The sequence below is a fragment of the Astatotilapia calliptera genome, chromosome 12 (genome assembly GCF_900246225.1).
Source record: "Astatotilapia calliptera chromosome 12, fAstCal1.2, whole genome shotgun sequence".
Classification (NCBI taxonomy): Eukaryota; Metazoa; Chordata; class Actinopteri; order Cichliformes; family Cichlidae; genus Astatotilapia; species Astatotilapia calliptera.
The window spans coordinates 19,082,274-19,108,336 of NC_039313.1; the positions used below are offsets into that span (position 1 = coordinate 19,082,274).

Genomic DNA, 26,063 nt, shown 5'->3' on the forward strand with positions numbered 1-26,063 from the left:
CAGAGAGACCCACAAATAAGCAGCAGTGGCTGCAGTGAAGGTCTAGTGGAGTGTCTTAAGGAATGAAACAACATGTGATGAAGTCCATGGACTGTAGAAGTAAACCTACAAAAGCTATTTATTTATTTCAAATTCAAAACAATCATGTTTCAATAAACCTGAAAAAGCACAACGCATTTGGAATATTTTATTATGGCACACAAAACATGTAACCACATTTACAGGGTATCAGAAAGGATTTTTTTTGTATTTGGTATATAACAGTATATCAGTATAAAGTGCCCAAAACAATGGTTATGGTTTTGAAGAAGACTCATGGACTATTAAGTCCTGTTTTCTACTGTTTATCATGGCTGTGGTTTATAAAGTGAAATTTACAGACAATCATTAGGTTCTACAGAACATCGTCATGGTTACGGCGCATTTAGTGCATTTTTAAAAGAAGAAAAAGAACCAGCTGAGCAGGTTAATTTATTATTTATGCAAATGTCACGTGCAGAGGGCTGTGCTACCCTGATAGTGATAATAAAAGAGTCTTACAAAAGGTAAATTACTCTAACACACACAGTTTCTAACTCAATAGTCTTGACATTATGTTGGTTGATATGCAAATTTATCTTACTTATAATACTGATATTTCCCAACAAATATATATTTTTATATAAAATAAATACATTTGAAACATCTTTTAATACATCTTGTACTTGAAATGAAATTCTTATGAATTTTACAACAAAATTCTTTTGCCGTGTGCATAATATTCATTAACATTTTAGAGCGTAAGAATTGAAACAGGATCACAATATGTTGCAAAACTCTGTGCTATTTTAAAAAAGAAGTGCATGCAGTGCAAACAGAAAGGGTGACTTACAAAACTTCAGTACAAAGAAGGAGATAAGAAAAATCTGACTCGTGGATAACGCCAAAGTTACAACTGCCCGAAGACTGTAGTCTGAATCCGAAGCAACTATATTTTAGGACAGACGATGCATTGCTGGGCCAAATGCAAAGAAGCAACAACATGGTAAAGAGGAAATGGTACAAAACTGAGGGAGAGTGGGTGAATGTGACCTTTCCATTAGTTTACACAATCTTAAAACATAGAATACCAACCCACACTTAGAGTGCATACAAAAAGACACCTGCATTTCCAAACATCATCATGGTTCCTTCATACAGATACATGTGTTAGACACAAACATTACTTACATTAACAGCAGTATGTTTGTGAAGTAACAGGAGTGACACCAACATTACCAAAACGCTGCACAAATGTATGGCAAAGCAGCTTTGGGTTTCAAGTGTCTCTGATGTGGGCAGAGAGAATAGAGCTGCCAGAAAAACGTAACAGACAAAACATAAACTTTCATTTTCCTGTTTATAAAGCAAAAATCCTATTAAGTCAAACAAAACAACTCTACATGTGTGATTGCAGACTGTGCACAGAGTTGGGAAATCTATAAAAATTTTTACAGACTATAGATAAATATAAAAGAATATGTGCCATTTTGATTTTATGAATGAAATCGTAAATATGTTTTTGTTGAAAGTGCCACCTGAAAATGAGTTCTAGTTCGACATGCGACGACAAACAAGTACAAAGGTATTGTGTGGGTTTTCTGGTAGTTGTAAGCACAATATTTCAGTAACTAAGCAACTTGAAGTAAAAGAAGAGTAAAGTAAAGAATGATTAAAAATAGTGCAACCAGAAGCACGACGGTGCTTCCTGTAGTGGCAAGAAGCAGCTGCCATCCTAAATTAAGGTTAAACAAAAAAGAAGAACCTAGATCACCTGACTGGAGTCAAACTGTCACTACTGAAGGGTTTGGATAGATTCTGGCAGGCATGTATCATCCCGACAGTAAGGCATTCTGGAAAAATAATGTACAAACTCTGGCTCTATCATTTGTCCTTCATTTTCCTAAAATCAGGCAAACATTTCTTCATTTATACAACTTTCCTACTGTTGTGGCTGTTCGATAGCCACACCTAGGTTGTCGTAAATCTCCTTCAGCAGCAGTAGAGCTGTATCCTCCGATTCCCTAACAAGCAGAAAGACAAACCTTTTATTTGAAGTAAAAATATTTAAATCATTTCCATCAACCCTGCACAGATACGAAAAACTCACCAGTAACACAGATGAGACTGGATGGCAAACAGGTACTCGTTGAAGCTCTCAATGGGTTTCTCCTGAAGCACATAGTCGATGCGTCGACCTCCATTTAACATCCCCATTTTAATCTCACGATGCTCTCTTTCTTCCACTGACTCTGAGGACTCTGCCTCATCAAACCCTCCTGAAGGGATAGAAATCATTTCAAACAAGGCTGCACGCACCGAAACCATGACAACACCCAACGGAGGCTCTTTGCTTTTACTTACCCTCTGTGGTAAAATAATTAACAGATAACTAAGTGAGAGCAAAGAGGGAAGCATGTGCTGTTTGCAGTGAGCAACACAAAACTAAATTTACAGAGTAATAAAAGTTAAATGCAAACTGTGCAGCTAAATCCACTTCTGCAAACACTATTAACAACACTCTGAGAAGTCTACTCCAAACATCAATCAGTATATACTACCATCATAGATCCTGTCAGATGGGGTTGGGACGCTACCCCATGGCATTAGTTAATATACATTTTAGGCTTAAAAAAGCAAAACAAACAAAACGTGTTTTTACGGGTTTATATTAGTGAAGGAGGTTTGTCAATACTTGTCTACTATGACATTTTAGTTCATTTTATGTAGTATCAGGTACGTGTATAGTTATAGGCAAATCATGAGTAAATGTCAGTAAGTTGGGGTAGTTTTGACTGATGTGCTTGTTAGCTTGCAATGAATCCCTCGAGGCTCCCCTAAAAACCCCAATGCACTTCTGATGAACCTGCTGCTGTTGGCTGTTAGCGTCTCAATCTATCTTTGCATGTACTGGCTTGTAATCCTGACATTAAAACATAAAAACTCTCAAATAACATTCCATTAGAATAAGGTTGTAAATGAATACCTGTGAGCCCTGAGATAAAAAACAAAAAAACGGTATCCTGTCACTTAATTGCAGGACGTGCACCCACATGTAGCTACTGCACGAGGTCTACAGATGAATATCATATTCCAGCTAATTTCTCATGTAATTAAAAAAAGAAAGAAAAGAAAACTTGACTGCTTTAAAACTGCTAGTGCTGCTCGTTCAGTCCACTGCTTTAGTTACACCGGCTTATGATACTGAGGATCCACCAGCCAGAACTAAAAGGAAAAGCGGGAGGCAGAAGCCTAACGGAGCCTGAGTCAGTAATGAGCTACAGGAAAAAATACATCATATTCCCTCTTTGTATATGAGCAAATGTAAATGCCGATGTAAACCTCTGCAACTGAGCAGCAAAGTAGAAATAATTAATTCTGCCTCTTTTGTATGAATACTGGAAACATGTTAGTTTTCTAGGTCAAGATGAGTAATGATGTATTCATAGGCTTAGAGCTTTCTAAGAGAGGACTAAAAGGTCATTAAACCAATGTTACAGCAGCTATAAATTACAATGAGTTAATTACTTGTTTTATTAATCAACCCCACGCAAATGACTATGCTAGCTTACCTCGAAAGTAATGCCTATGAATGGCACTAGACCACGCCAGTATTTTAGTCCAAAAATTAGCCCCTTTGTCTTCCCTCTTAGTAGAAGCAGTGACTGCCGCTGAGGCTGAGGTTCATAGTAAAGTAGTAAAGGGTGAGGGAAGCAGAAGAAAACACCAGATAGAGCAGAACAGAGGAGGGCAACATGCAGAGAGGGGTGAGAGGAGTACGAGGAGACTGAGTTAGACACACGTGTGCACATTCGCTCCCACACGCAAACACACACAACACACACAACACACACAAATAAAGCAAATGAACATGCGTTATTTACCCTGCGTCTCCTCAAGGGTTTTCTCTGTTGTAGTTTCTCCTCCTTCCCCCGGAGGCAGTGCAGCAACCGGCAGTCTGGCAAAGGACTGCCACGCAGTCCGTAATGATCCCAGAACATTGTTCTTCAAATCCATGCTCATTCGGGTCAAGCTGTCCTTTAGTTCTACAAAACAAAGAGAAACGGAAATGAGTTCCTACAATAGTACAGCTTATTTCAGTACAGAGAAATAATCATACCCAGGTGCATCCTCTTGCGGCCTTTATGGTGAGGGATTAGCATGGGCTCCAGGTCCACCTCGGAAACAATCATGGGCTCTATCCGATAGGCAACAGGATCATACTAAACACAGATAAAAGACATAAAAGATGACCTCTTTCATCATGTGAGTAGAGAAAGAGTCCAGCAGGTGCTTGTCTATATACCAACTATTTCTTTGGCAAATCTTTTAATCTTGAATTCAACAACTAAATAAAGAAGTAGTAAAGAGCAAAGAAGCTGTCTACTTTAATCCAATTACCTTAATCTAATGCTGTTAACATTTTTCATTTCCTCTTTTTTTCCCCCAACTCATACTGGCAGGTGAGGTTTCTTTAAGAGATGAGTGCAGAATCAGAGTGGGCATTTGAGTTAAGTAAGGAGTTACTCACTGGGTGGTAGATGTTGTAAAAGCTCTTGCAGGTGGGGAAGGTGTAGTTTGGATCGATGCGTTTAAGCCCACGTACAGTCAGAAACATACCAATTGGAGAACCGAATGCAAAAAACGTCTGAGGGTGGAATTCAAGCTGCGGGTAATCAATGGATACCTGTGGAAAAATGGTGGGGTTAGCTTGTTACAGTGAGTTATAATTTAAACAGATTCTGTTGTAGGACACACACACACACACACACACACACACACACACGATAGAAATTTCTCCCTTGGTTAGCTGTGCCATCTGAAAATATTACAACATCCAGGAAGTACACCAGCAGGTGAGGAGGACACCAGGGAGATGGCCACTCATGCAGGACTGACTCATGAGTGTGAGGACAGACAGACAATGGCACTGGGATGTACCTTTCAATGGGACAAACATGGTACCCTAATAATGGCACAATATGACAAAAGTTCTCTTATCATTGATCTGCTGTAGTTTAGCTCCCTTGAGAGCCCCCTGTTCTGACTGAAGTATATATGAACAGAAACTCCAGACACAGTTAGGTCAAAGACAGCAAAGGACAAAGCCGAAGAGTATGTGGACACCATGTGAGACACACCTGTCCCTTGGCTATGCCTCCATTGGTCTGTCCAGGTAAGCGGGCGGAGGGGAGGAGAGAAGCAGGAAGGTGATGCATCAAAGCTTCACCCCCCGAGCAAAAATAACAATGGTGTATTTGTCTGCATGTGTTGTACCTGTCCAATGCCCACATCGAAGTACTCATAGTCCACAGCACTAGTGACAGACTGCGGCCTGTGCAAGTGGAACTGCTGAGGTGGTAATCCTGAAGACTCATTGCCATCCTGAGTACTTGTCACTTCAGGCTGAAGTTGTGGCCCTTGTGCCTGACACACTGCTCCCATCCTGCAGTCCTGTTATGAATAAGAAATATAAAACATTATCAGCAGGTTTTCCAAACATGGCTTAAACTATGTTAAACCAAAAAAAGGAAAGTAAATTAGCAAATTCATGTAAATCACTAAAATTCACCAATATTCTCCAATTGCATTTCATTCAAGTACAAATTCTTAAATAAAAAAAATAAAAAAAGGAGGAAGAAAATCCACATAATTGAAATGAGCCAGACCTCTGGAAGCCATTTCCTTCTGACATAATTCAGGATCTTCTTTCTAGGTCCAAGAGGAATTCCCAAATCTTTAAGATCACTGTCACGGCAAAGAGCCTAAAAAAGAAGATTAATTGGTTTTCTAAGTAGGATCAAATGACTCAGTGGGTGTTATTATGTGAACAGTATACAACATGTAATCCATAGATAGAACCTTCAGTTCTCTCAGTGTGTATATTCATTATGTGTTACCAGAGATTCGAGATCCAGGTTTTCGTTCTGCAACACATCCAAATATTGCTGTAGGCCCAGTCTGTTCAGAGTCTGCTCCAGTGTGTTGCAGTTCAGATGACAGGGCTCACCAGAGATCTTACGTAGAAGAGGAAATAGAACTGAAAAAGCCATGAAGAAATATACAATCTTTCCTAATCAGTAAAGTTTCATTATTCTTTGCTGGGAATGTCATGTTGTACCCCTTGTCTAGCTTGTGATTCATCCCTCTGATTGGTTAGCAGATCAAACAGGATCAGTGAACCTGCAGAAGTAGAGGCAAAGCAGAAAAGTTAAAACTCTGCATTTTAGGTCCCACTTCTTTGTGATTGCGAGAGTTTCTGCGTTTGCACATCTCTAACCCAGGCTATGGCCTACTACTGAAACTGTCCCGCTGAACTCTGGGTGTCTCTGCTTAAAGAGTACATGTAGCCTGTTGAACTCCGAGGCCACTGTGTCCACTATGGTCTGGCAGTAAGTGGGGCTGTTATAGAAAAACAAGTCCAGCAGAGTGTCATTGGTGAAATGTCTCAGCCTGCTGATGCTGGGGAGAGTGATCCTCTGGATGTCCCTGGGAAGTGGGGAAGACAAGAGAAATCAGAAAACAAGAAAAGCGTCTAACAGGGTCATGAGCTGGACTGCAACAGAGAAATCCTGTTTTGTTGATGTCCAATTTCTGTTCATACTTACTCATCAACACCAGTGGCATCTCCATGTAGAGCACTGTGCCAGTTGACTGGGAGGAACTCTACTCGGCCCACCTGACCTTCCTGCTGAGCACGCTTATAATGAGAGGCCAGGAGGGATAGGGAAACACTCCTGAAGTCATTCACTGGAAAGATATTAAAAGAGGTCATAAACACACATGGGAACATTTATATATACATATAAACAAAGAAACTTACCACACTGTATGATGGATCGGAAACGTAAGTCGCACGCAGGGCCAATGCCGTGCACCATGAAGACAACATGGTCCACCTTTTCTGGTTCACCTGCAAACACACGTACAAATATGATGAGCCTAAAGCGCTGACTGTGTGGGATACTTTCTGAAACTGGTGACGAGTAGCTTTCACCACATTATCATACATACCATCAGGTATTTCTACAGAGATGTTGTCTACTCCCCTTTTGACAGTTCTTGGCCGGGTATGTTCTGAGGGGGAGGACACCCAGTCATCCTGCAATCCTATTGGCTGATACTGCATTATCAACTGAGAAGAAAAACAGTGGGTAGAGACTTATATGGGTGACAAATAAGTTTAATTATATCTTTTTTTTTTTTAAAGATAAACAAAAAACAATGCTGATACAATAATACATAAAGTAAGAGAAGTTGTGACATTAATAATAGTGACCCAAAACAATACGCTTGCACAATAGTTTGGTGAAGTACAACAATGAGTAATATATGAACAAATGTCATCCATGTCATTTGATTCCAGTTACAAAAATGTGGCAATTGTCCGTGTCATCTACTTTTAAACAAATTAGAATCAACCCCAACAAGTTCCAGTGGCCTCTCCCATTCCTGCTGTAAAAGTAAAGTCCTTCCATAAATAAAGTGTCCAAGTTTTTCTTTTATTCACATCTCTGAGACCTGTGATTTCCACATGGAAAAGGGAGCAGTGTGTGAATCAAGGATCTCATCTCTGACCCACATCACCATTATAGCTTTCCTTGCTAACATGAAAAAAGGCTGGATTGCATCTTTCTTTTGTTTCCAAACCTTCCAAACCAGACAGATCTGCTGAAACTTGTTGACCTTTTGCTGCATTAACACTTGAACATAGTGGTGCCCGGCACATTTGATTGCAATGCAACCTGGTGTTAACGAGGCTTACATTTGAAACTGGGACAGTCTGGAGTGGTTCCTGTTGTGTACTTACAACAGATGAACGGACATGTGCAGATGTGTGGTAAAATATTATACTGTAACTTTTTATGCCTGCTGCAAACTGCCATGAAAGTTTACCCAGGCTCAAAGTTAACTCCTCAGAACAGCATCTGGATATCTAAAAAAAAAATAAAAATCTATCTAACAGTTCTGAGTCATCTGAGCTTAGACTCAAAGTTTTTGATCTCTAAATATCTGTATAAGATTTGATGTATTAAACTGAACTGTCAGTGAATCAAATGTTTTAAGTCTTCCATTCTCAAAAAGATTAACAGCACCTGCTCTTTGCCAAAATGTAAAATTTGATAAGTTTCCTGTGATAACAGCTCTGGGTTATCAGCCAGTGTTGTTATAAGATAAAAGAGGGAGAGTGCTATTAAATAATTTTGTGAGTGCTCTCCAAGCTCACATCACATTAGTCATAAGAAGATTGTTTTTGGCAATGGGTGGCTTTTTTAAAATTTTACCCAGCAGGTTCACAGTAGAGAAAATCTCTAATATTTTATTATCTAAATAAGGTCTGTTTCCTGGTTGTTTTTTTAATATAATAAATGTAATTTGCTTTCATTTTGTTTCTAATTCAGTGAAATAAAAAACATTTTAAGTATGCAAATAGTTCTTTGGGTGCCAGTCTCATGAACAGAATCACTCTTTGATATTTTAACAGCAGGCTTTACCTTCGGATTGTGTAAGATGACAGTCTCTCCAGTGGGAAAATCCAATTTCTTCTTCCATTCATCTGAAGTCACTGATTTCCTATAGGCTTCCTGCAAAATATTTATATATTAAAAGTGTTACTTAAGACCAAAGTTGAGAAGACTATAAAGTTAGAAAGTAGTCAGCTATAGAGAAGGAAGGAGTGCTGGTGAAAGGTCATTATTTGTGTCTGACTACCTCCAGATCCTTGCTGAAATCCTCAGGATAAGGCATGAATCTGGTGTCTTTATCTCCTTTGTAAAACCAGGTGCACCTGCGGACCTCAGAGGGAGCTTGCTCCCAATACACAGCGTAACGCTTCCTTTCCTTGACATGTACATCATACCGTTGCCCTTCCACAGCTACCACCTTATCCTCCTCGCCCTCGTCGCTGACTGCGAGGTAAAAACATACAAACGCAGATATAAATAAAGAAAGCACTCTGGTGCTTTGATTTAATTACAGCGTATGCTATTTTTACAGGACTAAAGAAGTTACTTTACAAGTTAAATTTGATCACACGTTTTACTTTGCAGCAATTACTGGTCACTCATCAGTGACTTCATCAGCATCACCAAGTGAACAATAAGTTTATTCTTCTGAAATAATTTAATCATGTACCTGCTGTTAGAACCACCGTCCGTCTTTAGTTTAATGGACACTCATACTCTTTTATTTGTCAACTTAACCTTTATTGACAACATTTTGTACAACACCATTCATATTTTCATTGCGGTTGTCACACACAAGATCAATATTAATAATAATAATAAAACTACATGCTTCCCCCCAAACGTAGATTTAGACTCTTTCTTTGGTGTTTAAATATTGTAAAATTATCTACTGATAAGTACATCTTTCTGAACCCTTGAGGAGTATGTTATTTGTTCAAAGAGTCATACTTTTAAAATGACATTCTTATACCGCTGTTTTATTATTACTTTCGTTTTCCTTTGGATGGGGATGTTCAAAACGTTAGTGTGTCAGTGGGAGTTAAGAACACTAAGACACACCCAAACCAACCCTGAAACTGAACTTCGGTTGGTTAAATTGTTAATAGCAGGGAGCATGTCCTAACAGAACAGTCAAATGGCCTACTGGGCATTTAGCCAGTGATAGCAACACTGTTTTGAAAGTTTATCTTTCCATCAGTTGTTCCAGGAAAACTCCAACTTTTGTAATAATGACACAGGGATTATGCAGTTTTTCTTGGATACAATAAAATCAGGTCTTACTTCCTGGCATTTTCCTTAAAGGAAAATCACAAGTTTTAATAAAAAAAAAATTTTTAACCAGCTTTTCAAATGGGATTTTGTTTGTTTGTTCCCAGTATAGAATCCATTTTTATGACCTTTGTTAAGCAAACTGACAAACACATGTTCGTACCCTCCAACCACACCCTACTGTCAACAAAGGCCCAGAAAAATGCTTGCTGATATAACCCCAGACTATCCATTTGTAATAATTTAAGTACACAGTATCTTTTATAACGTACAAGTAAAATACATTCTTACTGTTGGTGAAGGCATTCTCTAGTTTGTCAGAGTCTTCTCTGCTGAAAGGAAGCCAGGAGGTGTTGTCATCAGCACGTCGACAGAAGAACCAGTGAGGCTGCACTTCTTGGTAAGGAGCATGAGCTGACTCCATGTCAAGCATCTCGAAAGAGGACGCTGAAGAAGGAGAAGCTTCGTCCACCACAGGTGAAGCCTGAAGAAAAATTATGGCGACATGATCAAAATCTGACATCAGTATTTCTTCCTGTGCTTACTGTCTTTGGAACAGTGCACTGTTCAACTCAGCAATTATTAGAACCAGTAAATTCAAAAGTCCGAACCAGGCTGTGCCTTTCTGTAAAATCCTATGAAGCAAGCCCAAACCATGAGACAGAACAAGGGGTGTCAGGAAAGACAGGATTAGGCCTTGTCTTTGTAAAAAGCACAAAGCCCTACTTTATGCTTTTCTTCACAAGCTGCCTCTTGTCTGTTCTTCTTTCCACAACTGATAAAACTATAGCTTGTAAACAATCTACTTCCACTGAAAATCCAGTGTTAACACACAATGCTGCCAGTAATAATTTTGGCAATTCATTGTGTCAAACAGTGCCTGACACAACACCCGCCCACATTACTGACAGCAGCCAAATCAGTCTGCATTAAGCATCTGGACAGATTTATAATGACTGAGAATAAAGTGGAATGTGACCGAAGAACCTTCCCTAGGAATTAAATCTTGCTGTTATCTTGCAAGTAAAATTTCTCCCTGAGACTTTGTTAGGCACACAGCTAACTGTACCACATATTTAATGACATGTCATGCAGGGGGAAAAAGCAACAAACCATCAGGAATGTAAATGATAAAACTCCAAAGTCACAGGCAGAGATATTCTGACAGTAGCCCAGATGATCACACCAGGATTGTTGTCACTTTTGCATTACCTGCTTTACTTAAAACTTTACAATGAGTCAAACCACAAAAAACAAACACTATTTAATGTCCATCTATTACTACTACACACTACCAGAGTGGCTCTCAAACTGCAGATTGGTGAAGTTAAAGCCTCAGTCAGACAGGCCTAGAGACTGGCCGGTGACTGGCTGGGAACCCAAAATCTTAATTTAGATTAATATGGCTTTTATATTGTGATGCATGCTTAATAAGGAAGTCCCAGAAAGGCAAAGAAGTCACCCCCACTGAAAACACTGCATCCAGATAAACATAATCACCTTCTGGGATATGAAGTTTAAAAATTACTCCCATTATCCTGCTGTCCTTTATTAAGTGGCTCTACGGAGTAGTGGTTTACACAATTGGCTAACAAGGGAAAGATCCCTGGTTCCTTTCTGGGGGGAGACAGATATCCATTGGGGGTTGCATCAGAAAGAAGATCAAGCATAAAAATCTCCAAATCTGACTGCTCAAGCCTATCCTTCATGCCTTTGGGTTTTTGTTTTTTGCTAATATGTCATTTATGTCTCCAAAAGTTGATTCCGTTCATCTGGACGTAGTGTTTTGTGGGAGAAACGTTTCCTCACTTGGATGAGTGACGAAACGTTTCTCCCACAAACGCTACGTCCAGATGAACAGAATCAACTTTTGGAGATTTACTTACCTGGATGATTGAGCATGCATCAAGATGTCATTTATGCTACATTTCATTTCATTTATAGTCCCTTCTGTCACTTTTTTATGTCTGGTGAAACAGGTTAGGACTAAATTCATATTAGGGTTAGTGTTGCTGCATCCAGCAACATTTATCCCCCCCATGGTTATGCATGTACCCTCACCTGATCCTCAGGTGTGCTCCCCGTGGCCACTGTCTTAGTGGGGTTGTCGAGCAGGTCTTGGGAGTTATCGCTTGGGGCAGCCCGAAAGAGACCCCCCTCTTCAACTTCACTGACTGACATGAGCTCGATGATCAACTCTTACATGAAGCGGGCAGAAGGCCACACAGTCACAGGACATGTAACAACAGAGTTCTGCATGGATGACACAGACAGTCAGTGGCATCCCATACATAACCTGTTACAACGTGTAAAAACAAAAAATACAAAACGAGTGAAAGTGTTGCAGCAGATTGTGGCACAGGGAGAATCACAGGTGGTGAGAAAAGAAGAGCCAGCTAAGCTCCAAGGATAAACTGACAGCTGTCTCCTTAGCTGCTGGTCAGCAACGGTGAACAGAATGGAAATACAAAAAGCTAAAAGTTCACTCACACAACGGCTGTATGATAAGTTGTGATGACGTACGTGGCAGGGAAACGCTGTACATTATCTTGACTAAAACAATGTTCATGGTTAACTGCCACGTTGTAAGCCTTGTATTTTAAAGGATGCAAAAACACAATCGCCGAGGCCAAGAGTTGTAGCGCTGGTTGAGGTTTATGCTAACTGAGTTACAATGGCTGGACGGGACGCTATTATTACAGTTCTTTTTGTTTCCAAACAGTGTTATTAGACATCACAGCATTAGTAACAGACAGCTGTTAAGTTAAACTCACCGACAACTTCACAAAGACCTAATGCAGAGGATTTAAATTGTTTGTTTATTCTATCTTGTCGTGGCTAGCTCGGTTAGCCGAGGACAGCCTCCTGAAACGATGCTAGATTGCAGTGACCTCGGAAATATGAACATTACTGAGTGAGCATTCACGACTGACTACAATGTAGGTCAAAACCACAGACTCGGGATAACTACATCAATTTGGATGTTTCTCCGATGCCTGTACTACAAAGTGTGATCATTAGAAGGCGAAGTGCTTAACCATAGCGTCTAGTGTTAGTATTAGTCTTCATAAAATAAAACAAACGCATCGTTATCATTAAAGTATTTTCATATATTTCTTATAGGTTATTATAAGAGCAGTTACATTAAAACCCAAGGAATAGTATCACAAAACATGAACTAAAGAGCTGCATTTTTGTAATCAAAATGAAATCTACAAGGGGCTCCTGAAGGTAACGTTACGTTTACGTCCCTAACGTGGTACGGGGTGTTTCACTGTGCTGAAAACGAGGTGTACCCTACTCTGACACTTGTGCATTCATCCAGTTATATACAAAAACGTAAACGTGACGAGTGTCAAAAAGCCATCATCCACCATAACCTGGGATATTTCGATCCTGTGGGGATATCTTATAATATGGCAGAAGTGACAAGCAGCTGACTTTTGTCCAGATGCATGCTTAACTTCCCTGACTTTCAGCTGAGAGATGTTTTATAACTCCACCACCGAGCACACTGTAGATGACTAAAACATGGTTTTATGAGATTGTAGCAGCCGAACCCAGAAGTCTTAATGCGTGTTTGGACTGAAATCTGCACAGGTATGCGTAAAATGTGACTGTAGTAGGTGTACACTTTTCAAAAGAGATGAGTAACCAAGTCACACACGGGCGCACCCATTTGTGGAAGCGTAGCTTTCTCACGGTTGTATTTTCTGCAGACTCTGAGTAAACTTGTCACAAATGAAGAAGCCCAGAAGCTGCACCCAGCAGCACTCACTTGGCGTTAGATTACAGAACACTGCCTCATCATTCCCTTTTGTTAACATCTGGACATGTGTGGACCAATGCGCTGAGCGAGCTTCCACATAATGCAATATAAAACACTTAGATTCAAAAGCCGTTTTTGTTGGACTGGTGTCAAAGCAGTCTTTAATTCACACTTCTACTCCAGGGCTTCTGGAGGGAGGAGTGAACAAAGACACACCCAGTCCAACAAGCGTGTGAGACAGCCGGAGTAATGAGCCTGTGTGGAGCAATAAGAGGAGGGTGTGGCTTTTTACACAGGGAGAGCAGATAAGCTAAGTTTGCTTTGTAGACAGGGCAGAAGTTGCAGTCCTGAGCAGGCATTTTACCTTCAGTCAGTAGGACTGTGCGTTTCCACTTGTCTTCGCTCGGTCTTTTTTCCGTGAGTTTTTAAACAAGACTGCGTGGTAGCAGCTTCCACCACAGAAGAAGTAAAACACAAGAAGACAGCTCCAGGAAAAACTTCAGTAGGCAGCCATGAAGGACAAAGTGAGGAGAGGAGGAGGAAGAAATCAAGCCAAGGCTGGTAAGAACTAGTCTGTGGGATATGTTTTACGTGTGCGCTCCTCTCTCTTTGGCACTTTCTTCCTTTTTGTGCTTGTGCGAGGGGTGTCTCCTGTAGCAGGAGAATGTGTGGAGGGTGAGACATTCCAGCACTGTACTGCTCCTCTGAACATGGCCGGTGCTTTTACCAACTTCCTGACCACTTGAAGCATCTCCTGCTGTGTATTTTGCGCATTTGAGTGCCACACACGCATACACACGTGCTGTGATGCAGCTAAAATCAATAGGAATATGTGCACAGATGTGTAAGGGGCCTTACAATATCCCCTTACAACCTTTTTAAGAAGTGAAACTCTACACACTTTCTTGATTTTTGTCCAAAACAGTTGCCACACTCTTGTGAGGACCTCCTAACGTGTTGCCACTCCCCTCATACATAACATGCTGATTGAGTTAAGGTAGAATATGCGCTAGCCTGTCACCAATTAAATTGCCCCGAGGGCGTTTTTCTTTCAAAAAATGTCATTAATCTTTGAACTGTGATTGACAGTTTAGGTAATTTCAAAGTACAGAGGAATGCTCTGACAATTACCGTTTTGCATGGTTACCATGAACGCGCTGTAGCATATACATTTCTTTGCTTCCTAGCTCGATTATAGTGCAAGCCAACTTCAGGAATCAATGCCAACATAGACTCTGTACGAGCTCCAAAAGAGAAGCGGAGGAGAGGAGGGACATTCTGACGACCAATCACAAACTGCTATTGTTTTGGGTGCTTTCCAGTTGCAAAGTAGTCCCAGATTGACAGCAAGAGTTGTGGCTGTGCTGCAGAGTGAATGAATGACAGTAGCCAGAGATAAGCTCAGTTATTATTGGCCTCTGCAATGTGCATGTTATGTTTTAGTAGCCATTGTGTGAATGCATCATTGCAAGCAAGCCTGATCCATCACCTAGGTTTTAGTTTTGTGTCACAGTTTGCTGCTTTTATCTACATAGCAGCATTGGGTGTTGGCTGTCCTTTCACTCTGAGATGGCATGTAGGCCAGTATGCAAATGCAACAGGTTTAGCCATACTTCCATTAGTGGAACACGCCAAGTCCTGTTCTCCCTGCAAGTGTGTGTGTGTAAAAAAAAAAGCTAGACACTCCCCATGTTTCTTTCTCTCTCTCCCCCCCCCTTCCCCTCTTACTTGTATAAATTCACACTCTCCTTCAGGCACTCTGTTACATACCAAACTTTCCATCCTAGCTCATACTCATTTTAGAGGAAATTAGTGGGAAGAACGTGATAAATAATTATTACTATTCCTTTGTTGTTTGACTCTGTTTTAAAAGTGGCAACTAAGCAAGAGTATTGCGAATGTTGCCCAGATGGAGTCCCTGCCTCATCACGGTAGGTAAAATGCAAAAGGAAGGCAATGATTTGCAAGTAGTACAGCAAGAACGTGTCAAATGTTACAGCTGAGAAGCTGTAATCTTTTCCTTTTTAGTATATACTTCGAGCAAACAATTTCATAAAAGTCGGGCTCCTTTCCCACCGTGCTGCATGTGTCCGCTTCTTCTTAACAGCCCTGCAAGTGTTTGGGAACTGAGGGGACCATCTGCTGCTGAAAGGTTTTTTTTTTTTTTTTTTGTTTTTTTTTCCATTCTTGCTGCTCAACAGTTCAGGGCCGCCTTTGTCATATTTTTCTTTTAATCATGTGCCAGATGTTTCAGTGGCTGGCAGGTTCAGACTGCAGGCTTTTTCTGACATGCTGCTCAAATGGGTACAGAAATATTGTTTGTCTCGCTGAAGGAAGCAAGGCCTTCCCTGAAAAAGGGAATAAAATACTTCAACATAAATGGTGCCTTCACAGATGTGTAAATCACCCAAACTTGATGCTACTTTTTGCTGTCCTTCAAAATGTTTGCAATCAGATATGATGATTAGCAGGTGTTTCACTCTGTTTTATGGGCATGTCAACAGAATCTCAGCTGTTCTGGAAACTGACATGTTCTGCTCCTTTTGCAGAACTCTTTGTTTATCCTGTTGAATCTGTTCCTCTGATTTCTCCTTCAAACAGATGCAAACAGCGTGACTGTTGGAAGCGATGCTGTCGGTATTCGCCTAGATGACGTCACATCGTTTTCTGTAAAGATCCAGGGAGCAGGAGTAGAGCCCTTTGAGCTGCAGGTACTGACTCACTGTCTGTTCCTATTTTCCTTGTTTTGTTTGTCTTTTTAAAAGCGGTGATGGCTATTCTTGTAGGGTCTTTGCCTTACAATATAAAGCACCTTGAGGTAATAATTGCTGTGATTTGGCACTATATATAGAAATAATATTGAAATTAAAATTTAGCTGGAACTATGTATTTATGGTTTATCATTTTTATCCTTTGTTATATTTGCCACTGTGGATAATTCTGTATGTCTGAAATTCTCCTCACAAGTAGATATTTGAGTGTTCGCAGATTGGATTTAACTGGTGTGTGTTTAAAAAAAATTCATCTCTGTAGGTCCATGGTTTTTGGCTTGTTCAAGATGCAGTAATGACTCTGCTTTCGAGGAATGAGGTGTTCCCGCGCTCCAACCTCTCACTCACACTGGCCGGGGCAACTCTGGATCCCCTTGCTCAACTGCAAAACGTCAAGGGTCTTAAAGCAGGTGCCATCCTTCGCCTTGTGGAAGGTATCATGTTTCTGTTTTTAATAAGCTGTCTTTGGCTACCACTCAATAAGAAATTCACCAATATGTAAGAATCGTTAAGTAAATTACTGCCTGTTTTATTCTTTTGGTAATTCAACCCATTTACACATTAGTAACATTTTAATTCTACAGCACTTTTTTTTTTTTTTGAGTTCTTAGCAGACCTCGAGGTTGGAGGGAGAGCATTCCAGAGCATAATTATGTTCATAGCTTGTTAATTTTAACAATAATCCTATCCATATTTTCACCACACTCTCACCCTTTCTCATCCACAGACACCTAAGTTTATCTTGGCTCAGTGTAAACACCTGACTCACTTTTTCTGAGTCATCACACAAAGGTTTATAGATGCAGAGATTTAGTTGTAGTCTTTGCAACCATAAGTGCAAACTCAAGTATTTCACTCTCACCCTCTAGCTGCTGAAACAATGTACCCTCGAGCACATTCCTTATGCATCTTCTTTGTCGAACTCTGTACGGCTTGTTCTTTGAAAACAGGGCTGACCACTTTCAGGTGGTTATCAGATCTTTGTCGTATTGCTCAGAGTTTTTTAATTGGTTGATCTAAATTTTCTGTTAACCAGCGCACGTCTTTTCAGAGCCTTACACTTTCCGCTCAGCCAGAGTGCATCTGGCTCGTGTGCTTGAGCTGCTGAGAGCATCTGGACCTCAGGATGCACTGAGAGAAGGACGCTCACCTAGCATACTGGAGGCACTGACACATACACAAATACCAGGTAAACACACACCCTGTGCATTTAGACAAATTGTAACACGTACACCAAAAATGGACTCTAACTCAGTCGAATCTCCCCCCAAATGTAGAAGCTAGCTTACAAAATGGAAAGAGCCTTAAGCGCTCTCTAAGCCACACAAAAACTGAATCAACCAGCCAGGATGGAGCGCCGCCTGACTACCTCCTCCCCGGTTCCTCGGAAAGACCGCTCATGGCCCTTCTCCCACATAGCTCCCAACCAGAGGTGCACAAATAAATGGAATCTTTTTATTTGTTTCACCTAAACACACTCACTAACTCTGCATCACTTTATCCTCATCAGGCCCCCAGTTACCTGAAAGACCTGTCTCTCAGCTGCTGGAACCCTCCTCCAGGACACAGGAAGTTGCAGGGGGACTTCCTGTACATCACTGCAGTTACAATGGAGGGGCGGCGCTGTGACATCACATCCTGTCCAAAAGGTTTTTTTCTAAATAGGTAAAGAAATTCATTTTATTTAATTAAACTGCTTTCTGTGGCGGTGAGGAAAAGCAACAGCAGGCTAATAATACACAACCCACAATCCTTATACTCGTGTTGTACTTTGGTTTATTGTGGCCTTTGACACAAGCAGTGATGAATATTTCATTGGTTATTATTAGTTCTGAACACTGACAGGAAAGACTTGATAGTTATAAAGAACCTCTACTGGGAACAAAGTTCAGTGACATTGGAGAATTTATCAAAATCTGAAGGTTTACAGCAAGGGTCTGCTGTCACCTGACCTAATTTTCTCTGTACTGTGAGTGCATTATCATAAGATTGATGGAATGACAGGCAATGTGGTTAGTGGGTACCTTTATTAATAACCTGAGGTATGCAGATGACGAGAATATCGCACACAGAATGAAGTTTTAAGAGAAGACAAAAGCTCACTATGTAAGAATGACAGGCAAGCAAAATTGTGTGGACACATTATAAGAAGAGGACTGGAATATGGTACCTTGGCCTGCATTTAGGAAGAATCTGAGAAAATGTACCTCTTTTGTTTTTAGAGAGTTGGGTGGCAGCAACAGGACTCAAAATGTGTGTCAGCGCCATGTTTCCCACTCTGTAGCATCCTCTAAACTCTGGAAACTGAGGAGGCCAGCTGCTGGACATTTGTGAGAGGAGTGTTGTCCCATTCTAGCTGCTCAACAGTCCTGGGTCACCTTTGTATATTTTAATTTCATGATGCTCCAAATCTTTCAAGTTTTCAGTTGGTGAAAGAGCTCGACTGCTGCATGTCAGCACCTGAACTCTGTAACTATGAAGGCATGTTGTTGTAGCCGATGCTATAAGTCTCTTTTGATGAGTAGATCATGAGATATTCAAAGTCTTCACAATTTTTATGTTGAGGAACATTATTCTGAAACTTTCCAGTTTGTAGATGCAGGTTTTTTGTTTTTCCCCACACTAGTGAAACTCGAGCCAACTTTATTTACACTCTCTTTATACCCAATCATGTTGCTGACCTGTAGCTAACCTAACTGGCTACAAAATGTTCCTCCAGCTATTTCATTCTAGCATCACTTTGTTTTGGGGGTTTTTTTTTTTTTGGTTTTTTTTTTTTCTTTGGTCCCGACTCTTTCAGAATTGGATATGTACCTACTTGCATACTTTCTGGGCCAATGCACACAAAGAAAGAAAATGAAAGGACTGCATCCAAGTTGGTTTAATCATATTCTCTCTCTGACATCTTTTGCAGGTCCACAGAGGATGTGTTTGATCCTCGTCCTGCACAGTCTTCTCCAGTTTGTCACTGTTTAACCGACTTGCTTTGTCATATTAGTCCTGCTGTCAAACAAACTTTTACCACACTCAAAAACAGGTAACGACATTGTTCTTTATAAAGTGAGTACTGCAGCACTGAATATGCATCCCTTCCAGCCTTTCGATTGGCAAAAGAAATGTTCAGTAATGCTTTGAAAATAACCAACTGAATCGTATTTGGAGTAAAGCAGCTTTTTCCTCTTTTTAGGCCCCTGCAACCACCAGTAGAGGTGATCACTACACCCTACCATACGCTCAGTTGGCTTGGTCCTCCATGCGCTACACGCACTCACAAAAACACCTTCTCCAGACTGGGAGTAGATGATCAGGCAGAAACACAGGTTGTTTATAGCAGAAGACAGTTGTTTTCTGATGGTTGCTGGCAGCAGTTTGCTGTTGGCAGTGATCCTAATTACGCATGCCTTTGTTTATACGCAGCCTCCAGACTGGAACGAGGAGCTACAAGCAGCCAGAGATCTTCCTCAAGGAAGTCTGGAGGAGAGGCTGCAGAGAGACAAAGCAGTACTTCAGGTAAATATAGAAGCTCTCATTTAGCTTGATGTAATGGATTGTATTTGTCGGGGGGTTTTTTTTGTTTTTTTGTTTTTTTGGGGGGGGGGTTCATATACTCTTCATTCATTTGTTCCTTTTTGCTCAGGTGAACAGTGCATTTGTGAGTACTGTTATGCAAGGGGCCGAGACTGTGGTAGACGGTTTTGTTGAGCCAGTTAATGGAAACCCAGGGGACCCAGCTTTCCTGTGGGGTGGCCTTTTCATGAGCCAGGGGACAGCAAGTGCAGTGTTTGGTGGCGAAAGGGGTCGCAGGTAAGTGCAAACTCCCTAAAAATGACAAGACGACCTGATGCCCTTTGCTGCTTATGGGATGTACGTATATGATCCATCCCATGTTGTGTATGATAAAATGACTCTTGCATTGTAGTTGTGCTTTTATATTGGCACTGATTATTTTTATCCTCCTCCTTGTATTTGCAGGGCTGCTCAGAGGCTGGAGCTTAACGGTGTGCAGGCTTACAGTGACTTGGAGGGTCTGCAGGGGCTGCACACTATACCCACAGCCATTGTTGACTACAGAGGGGTTCGCCTGTCTGCCCAGGGTCTGGCCCCTGGCTTGGAGGGCTCTGAGCAGGACCAGGGAACTGCTCCTGCTTCAAGGTACACTCCCTGAAGCTGTTTAAGAATGTTTAGTGGTATTAAATTTTCACAGATTTTAATGCTACCTGTCTCACTCGACCTTCAGAGGTTTGCTGTATGGTGTAAATGCAGGACCACAAGAGTCTCCCCATCGTAGACGGCTACTAGAACTGTTGGCTCATGCAGCCAAGTCCCTTTCGCTGCAGAGACACGTTGTCCTGGCACCCAATGGTCACCAGGTGCCCCTGTTCACCTCAGTGGATGCGCAGGGACTGTTGGGAGCTGATGGGAGGTTCTACTTATTAGATGTTTTTAGAAGTTTCCCAGCTGATGCCAACTTCTGTCCAGAGGCACAGACTGAAAGCTGCACGGTGACTGGAGAAGAAGAGAGTAATGAGAATAAGAATGACTGTATAAAAGAAGGTTGGCCAGAGGATTATCATGCAAATACTGACCTTCCAAGGAGTTTTCCTCATGGCCTCTGCAGACTGAGACCAGAACTGATGCAGGCTTTCAGTCAACACAAGTGAGTAGTAAATCAGAAGATTTATTTTAAACTTTTAAGTTTTCACGAAGTTTAAGTTTCTCTTTTGTTTTTAAGACATTGCCAGTTCACTCAGCGTGTCAGAGAGTTGTTGGATGAAAATGGAGGATTTGAAGAATGTGCCACATCTGGTAAGAAGTGTTAGTAGTTCTTACTGAATGGACACTGAAATCATGGCTGTACTTCAGCACATTTTAAGTCAAGTTGTCATTTATTTCTTTTTCGCAGGTGACTCTCGAGCCACTGCTGCCGTCCGAGCTGCGTGTAAAGACGTGGGCTCAGTTAGTGACATCCTCTTTGAGATGCGCTTTAATCCAAATGTATTTTCTCCAGGTATGCAGACTAACTACACAAGTATGCTATAGCAGAGCTCTTATTAGAACTCATCATGACACACTGCTTGTACAAATTTTAGGGGTAGCATTTCCTCCGGGGGAAAGCACATCAACAAAGCTGCAGGAACGGTTACTGAGGGAAGCGGCAGCTTTCATCATCACACACCAGATACCAGCTTTTGTAAGTCCAACCAGAGTTAATGTGCTCCAAATGGTGTCTTTTGAAAACAAACCTGTTCACTAGATGCCTGTTTGTGTCTGCAGTTGGAGGGTTGTTTGCACAACAGTGAGGCTCCAATGGACGGAGCTACTCTAAAAAATGCTCTACATCAGAGAGGCATCAACCTCCGGTACCTGGGCCATGTGGTCAAGGTTATTGCCCAGTCAGAACACAAGGAGCACCTGAGGCATATAATGGTTCGTTTAACTTTAAAAACAAAGCCTAATTCGGTCTTTATGGTGATGCTGCTTTCTTACATGCTCCTTCCTGTTTTCACCAGAGAACGGCCGTAGCTGAAATTTTTATTCGTTCAACAAGAAGGGTGTTCAACAGTTTCCTCCAGGTACTTTTTTTTTTTTTTTTTTTTTTTTTTTTTTAATGTTCCTTGATGAGAACTCAAATTAATCACCCATGTTTTCACACCTTGGGTTTTAAAAAGGCAGCAGGTGTGGTTTCCAAGGAATGAACTAAAGCCTCCATTCATGTCTCTGTAGGGCGTGGATGTGTCGAGTCTCTCCGCAGCCGTCAGTCACTTCCTTAGCTGCCTGTTGGTTCCCCACTTCCCGCCCACCTCTGTAGGAGAGGATACTAAGAAGAAGTCAAGACGGCGTGGCCGAGGGGCCGGGGCCTCTGAAAGCACACCCTGGAGCACACTCACGGGAGCCGAGCTGTGGAACCTGGTCTGCCAGGATGCTGCTGAAACCTATGTCTTTGATAGCCTGGGGTGAGGGCATGGCCTTTGTTCTCCACATGCATTTATTATCTAATAGTAGAGAATCAATTTGAGAACAACCTGTGTTTTTTTTTTTTTTGTTTTTTTTTTTTTGTGGAACAGCTCTGGGCCAAACTACCTGGTGGAGCACTATGGCCTGCAGAAGCTCTCCTTGCTGAGAGAGTTCTGTTTAAAGACTGGTGTACAGGTAACAGACATCTGGAAATATGAATGCAGTTTTAAATTTGTCAGTCCAAGGAGAGGATATGGATATTAATATGTACATTTAAGTTGCAAAATTAGCTTTTAAAAATCAAATTCTGTATATTAAAAGGGAAAGGCACTTTTTTAATCCTGTATCCACACTAGTTGAGACTGAGAGACTACTCCTTTGACAACCAAAACAAAGCTCCTATTGGTCCAGAGGACATCATCAACATGATCCCTGTTGTCAAGCACATTCACATGCCAACTGTGGATGCCTCTAAAGTATATCAAGCTGCACAGCTCTCCATTCAGAAGGGTAAGTCCAACAGCTGCAGACTATTGTCTCTATTTTCTTCCCCGCAGTGTGAATTTACTGAAAAATAAGCTGTGTGTTATGATTGCAGGTCTGCTGGCTCAGGCCCATGAGCAGTTAAAAGAAGCGGTTTACCTGTATGGTAGAGCGTGTGACGATCTGCACCCTGAGGCTGGTTATTGCCACACCTTGCTGGCCAAGGTGGCGTACCTCCAGGGGAAAACTGCTGAGGTATGCTGACTGATCAACGGTTTCTGTTAGCCACAAACATTAACACATAATAGAGGTGAAAATAATAGGACGGCTTTACTGGATCTTTGAAAAACAATTTATGCCACGTTTGAGAGAACACTGCAGCATTAGTTAGAGCAGATGTACAAATTATTGGGCCACACATTTTAAATCTTTGAATTCAGGTGTGTAAACCAAATGCCTACTCATGCTGTCTGCCTTAACAAACGTCAGTGAAAGATTGGCTCATTCTAAAGAGCTTCCTGAATTTGAGCATGGTTCTGTAGTGGGAAGCCACTGCTGCACAAGTCAGTCTGTGGAATTTCTTCCCTCCTAAATATTCCACCATAAACTGTAAGTGGCATTATTGCAAAGTGGAAGCATTTAGGAACCACAGCAACTCGGCCACAGTGTGTCAGACCACAAAGTTAGAGCAGGGTCACAAAGGCTCTGACTCGCCAATCGGCCTCTATAAAACATTAACATCTGCACAAACTGCATCAGGAGTTTCATGACACGGGTTTCTATGACTGAGCAGCTGCTGTATGTGTAAGGTGAAGGTGATCCTGTATTTTTGTTTGTCTCATCTGCATTGCATTACTCTCTTGGTTGATTGATGCAGACATGTATGCACTGCTCCCTCCCTAAACTGTTCCTTTTAATATAGATGAAACTATTTCTCATCTGACTTTCTTTCTCCTTAAGGCCCGCAGTGTCCAGCTGAAGGCAGTTGTCATCAGTGAGAGGGTGCTCGGCTTTGATCATCCAAACACGATTCAGCAATACGTGAGTACAGCTACACATTTGTATATTAGAGAATGTACTTTATCCAGTCATCGCAAAGTCACAGTTGCCATTGTTTTTGTATGTAGGCCCTCTTAGGTGTGTATGTGTATGCTGGAGGGGAGACCACCCTGGCACAGAAGTGTTTCCTCAGAGCTCGTCTGTTAATGCTTACAGTGCACGGAGAAGACCATCCATACACCGCAACACTGGATGTAGGTTTGATCGACTTGAGTCTGGAATGCTCAGAAGAAAAGCTTTTGACAATATAATGAAAAGTGACATGACTATATGAAAGTGCTAACATTTTCTTCTTGTAGAACTGCCTTGGGCTGGTGCTAGCAGAAGATCAGACAGGCCAGTTCCTAAAGAATGCTGTGAGACTTAACACTTCCTTCTTTGGCCCCACATGTCTACAGACTGCGCTAAAGTAAGATAATATTTTGAATAAAAAGTCAGTGAGATGTCTATTGTCTCTCCCCAAAACATGACCACTTTTCTCCCTGATTCTTGTCTGTGCAGTCAGCACTTGTTGGCCCAGTGGATGTGCACTAAGGGTGACTACAGAAATGCTATGACACATGAGAAAGAGGCCTTGACTGCCTTTACCTCTCTGGTCAGTAAAAGTTTGAGAGAGGAAGTAAAGTGGGTGACTGACTGTATTTGCATAGACTTAAATTTTTTTTATTTATTTTTCCCTGCCCCCCTCTTTAGTTTGGAGAAGATCACCCACAAACACGCTGCAGCAAAGACTTCCTGTCCACCATAACCAAGCAAGCGGTAAAAGTTGAACGCACTCTCAGACAGGCAGGAGCTGAGTGCACAGAAGCAACTGTGGAGGTAGGTGCCTGAAAGCATATGCAACTCTCTTTCAAAGGAAAAAGTAAAGCATGCTAAACCCCATTGTTCTCCATTTCCCGCAGTGTCTCAGTCCAACACCCGACATTATTCTGGAGCAGATGGTTCTAGTTACGGGGATCAGGAATATTACACAGAGGTAAATATTCATAGTGGGATGGCATACCCAGTGTTACAGCAATATGACAATGCACGTCTCAAGCCTGGACCCAAAAATGGACTTTAGAAATGGTGTTTTTAAATTCTAGTTGGATTGTATGTGGCTTATTTCAGTATTAGCATTTCTTATGTATAAACCCACTTATGACACGACTGTTTTCACAGTAATAGGTTCCAGGAGTATAAGCAGAAACATCTTGAGCTAAAGGCTGCAGTGGTGAAAGAGCTGGGACTAAAACTACCTAATGTCGCCTCAGTGGCTGTGACTGGAGGAGGGAAATGTTCAGACCGAGAAAAGGGATGTGGGAAGGAACCAGAGGGTGGGGGAAACCCAGCAGAGGATACAAGCAAGTGCCAGCAGGACCAACAAGTAGAAGGATCTCTGGAGAGCACTGGGAAAGTTTCAGCTAATTGTCATGTGACTGAGCAAAACCAGCAAAAGGAGAAAACCAGTGCAGAAGGTGACAAAGCGGCCTCTGATGAGGTCAAAACGGTAAATGATGAGATGGAGTCGAGCTCAGGCGAAATGAATGGAAGGATGGACGTCCCTGCAAGCCCATCGGCCCTGAGAAGTGACGTGAGCTGGGCAGATGTTGTTTCAAAGTCCAGAGGCAAAGCTACAGCCGTAAATAGAGAAGGAGATGGCAGCACTGCCAATGGACCAGCTGAAGAATGATCACGAAGCCAACAAACAGTTGTAATAGTTTTCCAAAGTCACTGCTGTAAGATTAAAAAAAAACCTCTTCCAGTATTTCCTGATGAAATTTGATCCAATGAACAAGAAGGACAGAATGACTATTACTTTATCCTGAAGATTTTACCTTAGTACTGACTCGGAGAGGGTTTAACCTTGTTTGTTTTTTCAATAATAAAATTTTTACCTTGGTGTATTTAAAAAGTGTGCCTTCAGGTTTGTTTCTTAATGCACTTACATGACATGACTTTATATCATGTGAATGTTAAAACTCTAAACTCATCTGTAACTCAGGATGCATCTGTTCCAACGAACCAACCAAATTTAAAGTTCTATTTGTACACATGTGAGCTGAAGCACTGGAAGTTAGACTGTAAAATAAAAAGGGTTAGCTTTTATAAAATCTTACTACTCTATATAAAACTGAATCTGATTGGTCCAAACATAAGAAATTCAACTTATTGTCTTTATATACTTAAATTACCAATGTGACTGTTGAACCCTATGAGAATTTCTATTAATGTGATTATAAATAAAATCTGTGGAGTTGATAAAAGTTGAATTTTTGTAACATGCTAATG

At 41.3% G+C, this 26,063-nt stretch overlaps 2 protein-coding genes across 4 annotated transcripts; one reads left to right on the top strand and one right to left on the bottom strand.

The window, feature by feature from the left end:
• Positions 1-172: 172 nt before the first annotated feature.
• On the bottom strand, positions 173-12,670 carry ddhd2 (DDHD domain containing 2). Of its 3 annotated transcripts, XM_026188037.1 has the most exons (20): positions 12,530-12,670; positions 11,817-12,008; positions 10,047-10,239; positions 8,731-8,927; positions 8,514-8,603; positions 7,033-7,153; positions 6,842-6,931; positions 6,627-6,768; positions 6,299-6,507; positions 6,140-6,201; positions 5,919-6,035; positions 5,688-5,783; positions 5,296-5,472; positions 5,160-5,186; positions 4,550-4,705; positions 4,139-4,241; positions 3,903-4,064; positions 3,591-3,695; positions 2,129-2,297; positions 173-2,042 (listed from the first exon to the last, which is right to left on the bottom strand). In XM_026188037.1, exons 2-20 carry the CDS (start codon positions 11,934-11,936, stop codon positions 1,961-1,963), a joined length of 2,418 nt encoding a protein of 805 aa, XP_026043822.1. In that variant the 5' UTR covers positions 11,937-12,008; positions 12,530-12,670; the 3' UTR covers positions 173-1,960. The 3 variants fall into 3 exon arrangements, with proteins under 3 accessions (XP_026043822.1, XP_026043824.1, XP_026043825.1); XM_026188039.1 differs by lacking the exon at positions 5,160-5,186 and having other exon boundaries at positions 12,530-12,669; XM_026188040.1 differs by lacking the exon at positions 3,591-3,695 and having other exon boundaries at positions 12,530-12,668.
• Positions 12,671-13,710: 1,040 nt separating this feature from the next.
• Positions 13,711-25,890, top strand: LOC113033537 (clustered mitochondria protein homolog). The gene is made up of 28 exons (XM_026187438.1): positions 13,711-14,085; positions 16,126-16,235; positions 16,558-16,729; positions 17,347-17,484; positions 17,573-17,727; positions 17,806-17,960; positions 19,210-19,332; positions 19,483-19,615; positions 19,713-19,805; positions 19,933-20,099; positions 20,268-20,447; positions 20,533-20,952; positions 21,028-21,101; positions 21,199-21,303; positions 21,386-21,486; positions 21,570-21,722; positions 21,806-21,868; positions 22,020-22,249; positions 22,361-22,445; positions 22,607-22,760; positions 22,849-22,988; positions 23,694-23,774; positions 23,861-23,986; positions 24,092-24,201; positions 24,294-24,387; positions 24,486-24,611; positions 24,695-24,768; positions 24,954-25,890. Exons 1-28 carry the CDS (start codon positions 14,037-14,039, stop codon positions 25,462-25,464), a joined length of 4,122 nt encoding a protein of 1,373 aa, XP_026043223.1. The 5' UTR covers positions 13,711-14,036; the 3' UTR covers positions 25,465-25,890.
• The last annotated feature ends 173 nt before the right edge of the window (positions 25,891-26,063 follow it).

Coding starts and splice junctions, on each gene's coding strand:
- ddhd2 (XM_026188037.1), bottom strand. CDS start 11,936: ATGTCAGTCAGTGAAGTTGAAGAGGGGGGTCTCTTTCGGGCTGCCCCA. Junction 8,928..10,046: donor AGAGAATGCCTTCACCAACA/GTAAGAATGTAT, acceptor TTTACCTCGCAG/TCAGCGACGAGGGCGAGGAG. Junction 5,473..5,687: donor GAAGGAAATGGCTTCCAGAG/GTCTGGCTCATT, acceptor TATTCATAACAG/GACTGCAGGATGGGAGCAGT.
- LOC113033537 (XM_026187438.1), top strand. CDS start 14,037: ATGAAGGACAAAGTGAGGAGAGGAGGAGGAAGAAATCAAGCCAAGGCT. Junction 21,304..21,385: donor TCCAAATGTATTTTCTCCAG/GTATGCAGACTA, acceptor TACAAATTTTAG/GGGTAGCATTTCCTCCGGGG. Junction 21,487..21,569: donor CACACCAGATACCAGCTTTT/GTAAGTCCAACC, acceptor TTGTGTCTGCAG/TTGGAGGGTTGTTTGCACAA.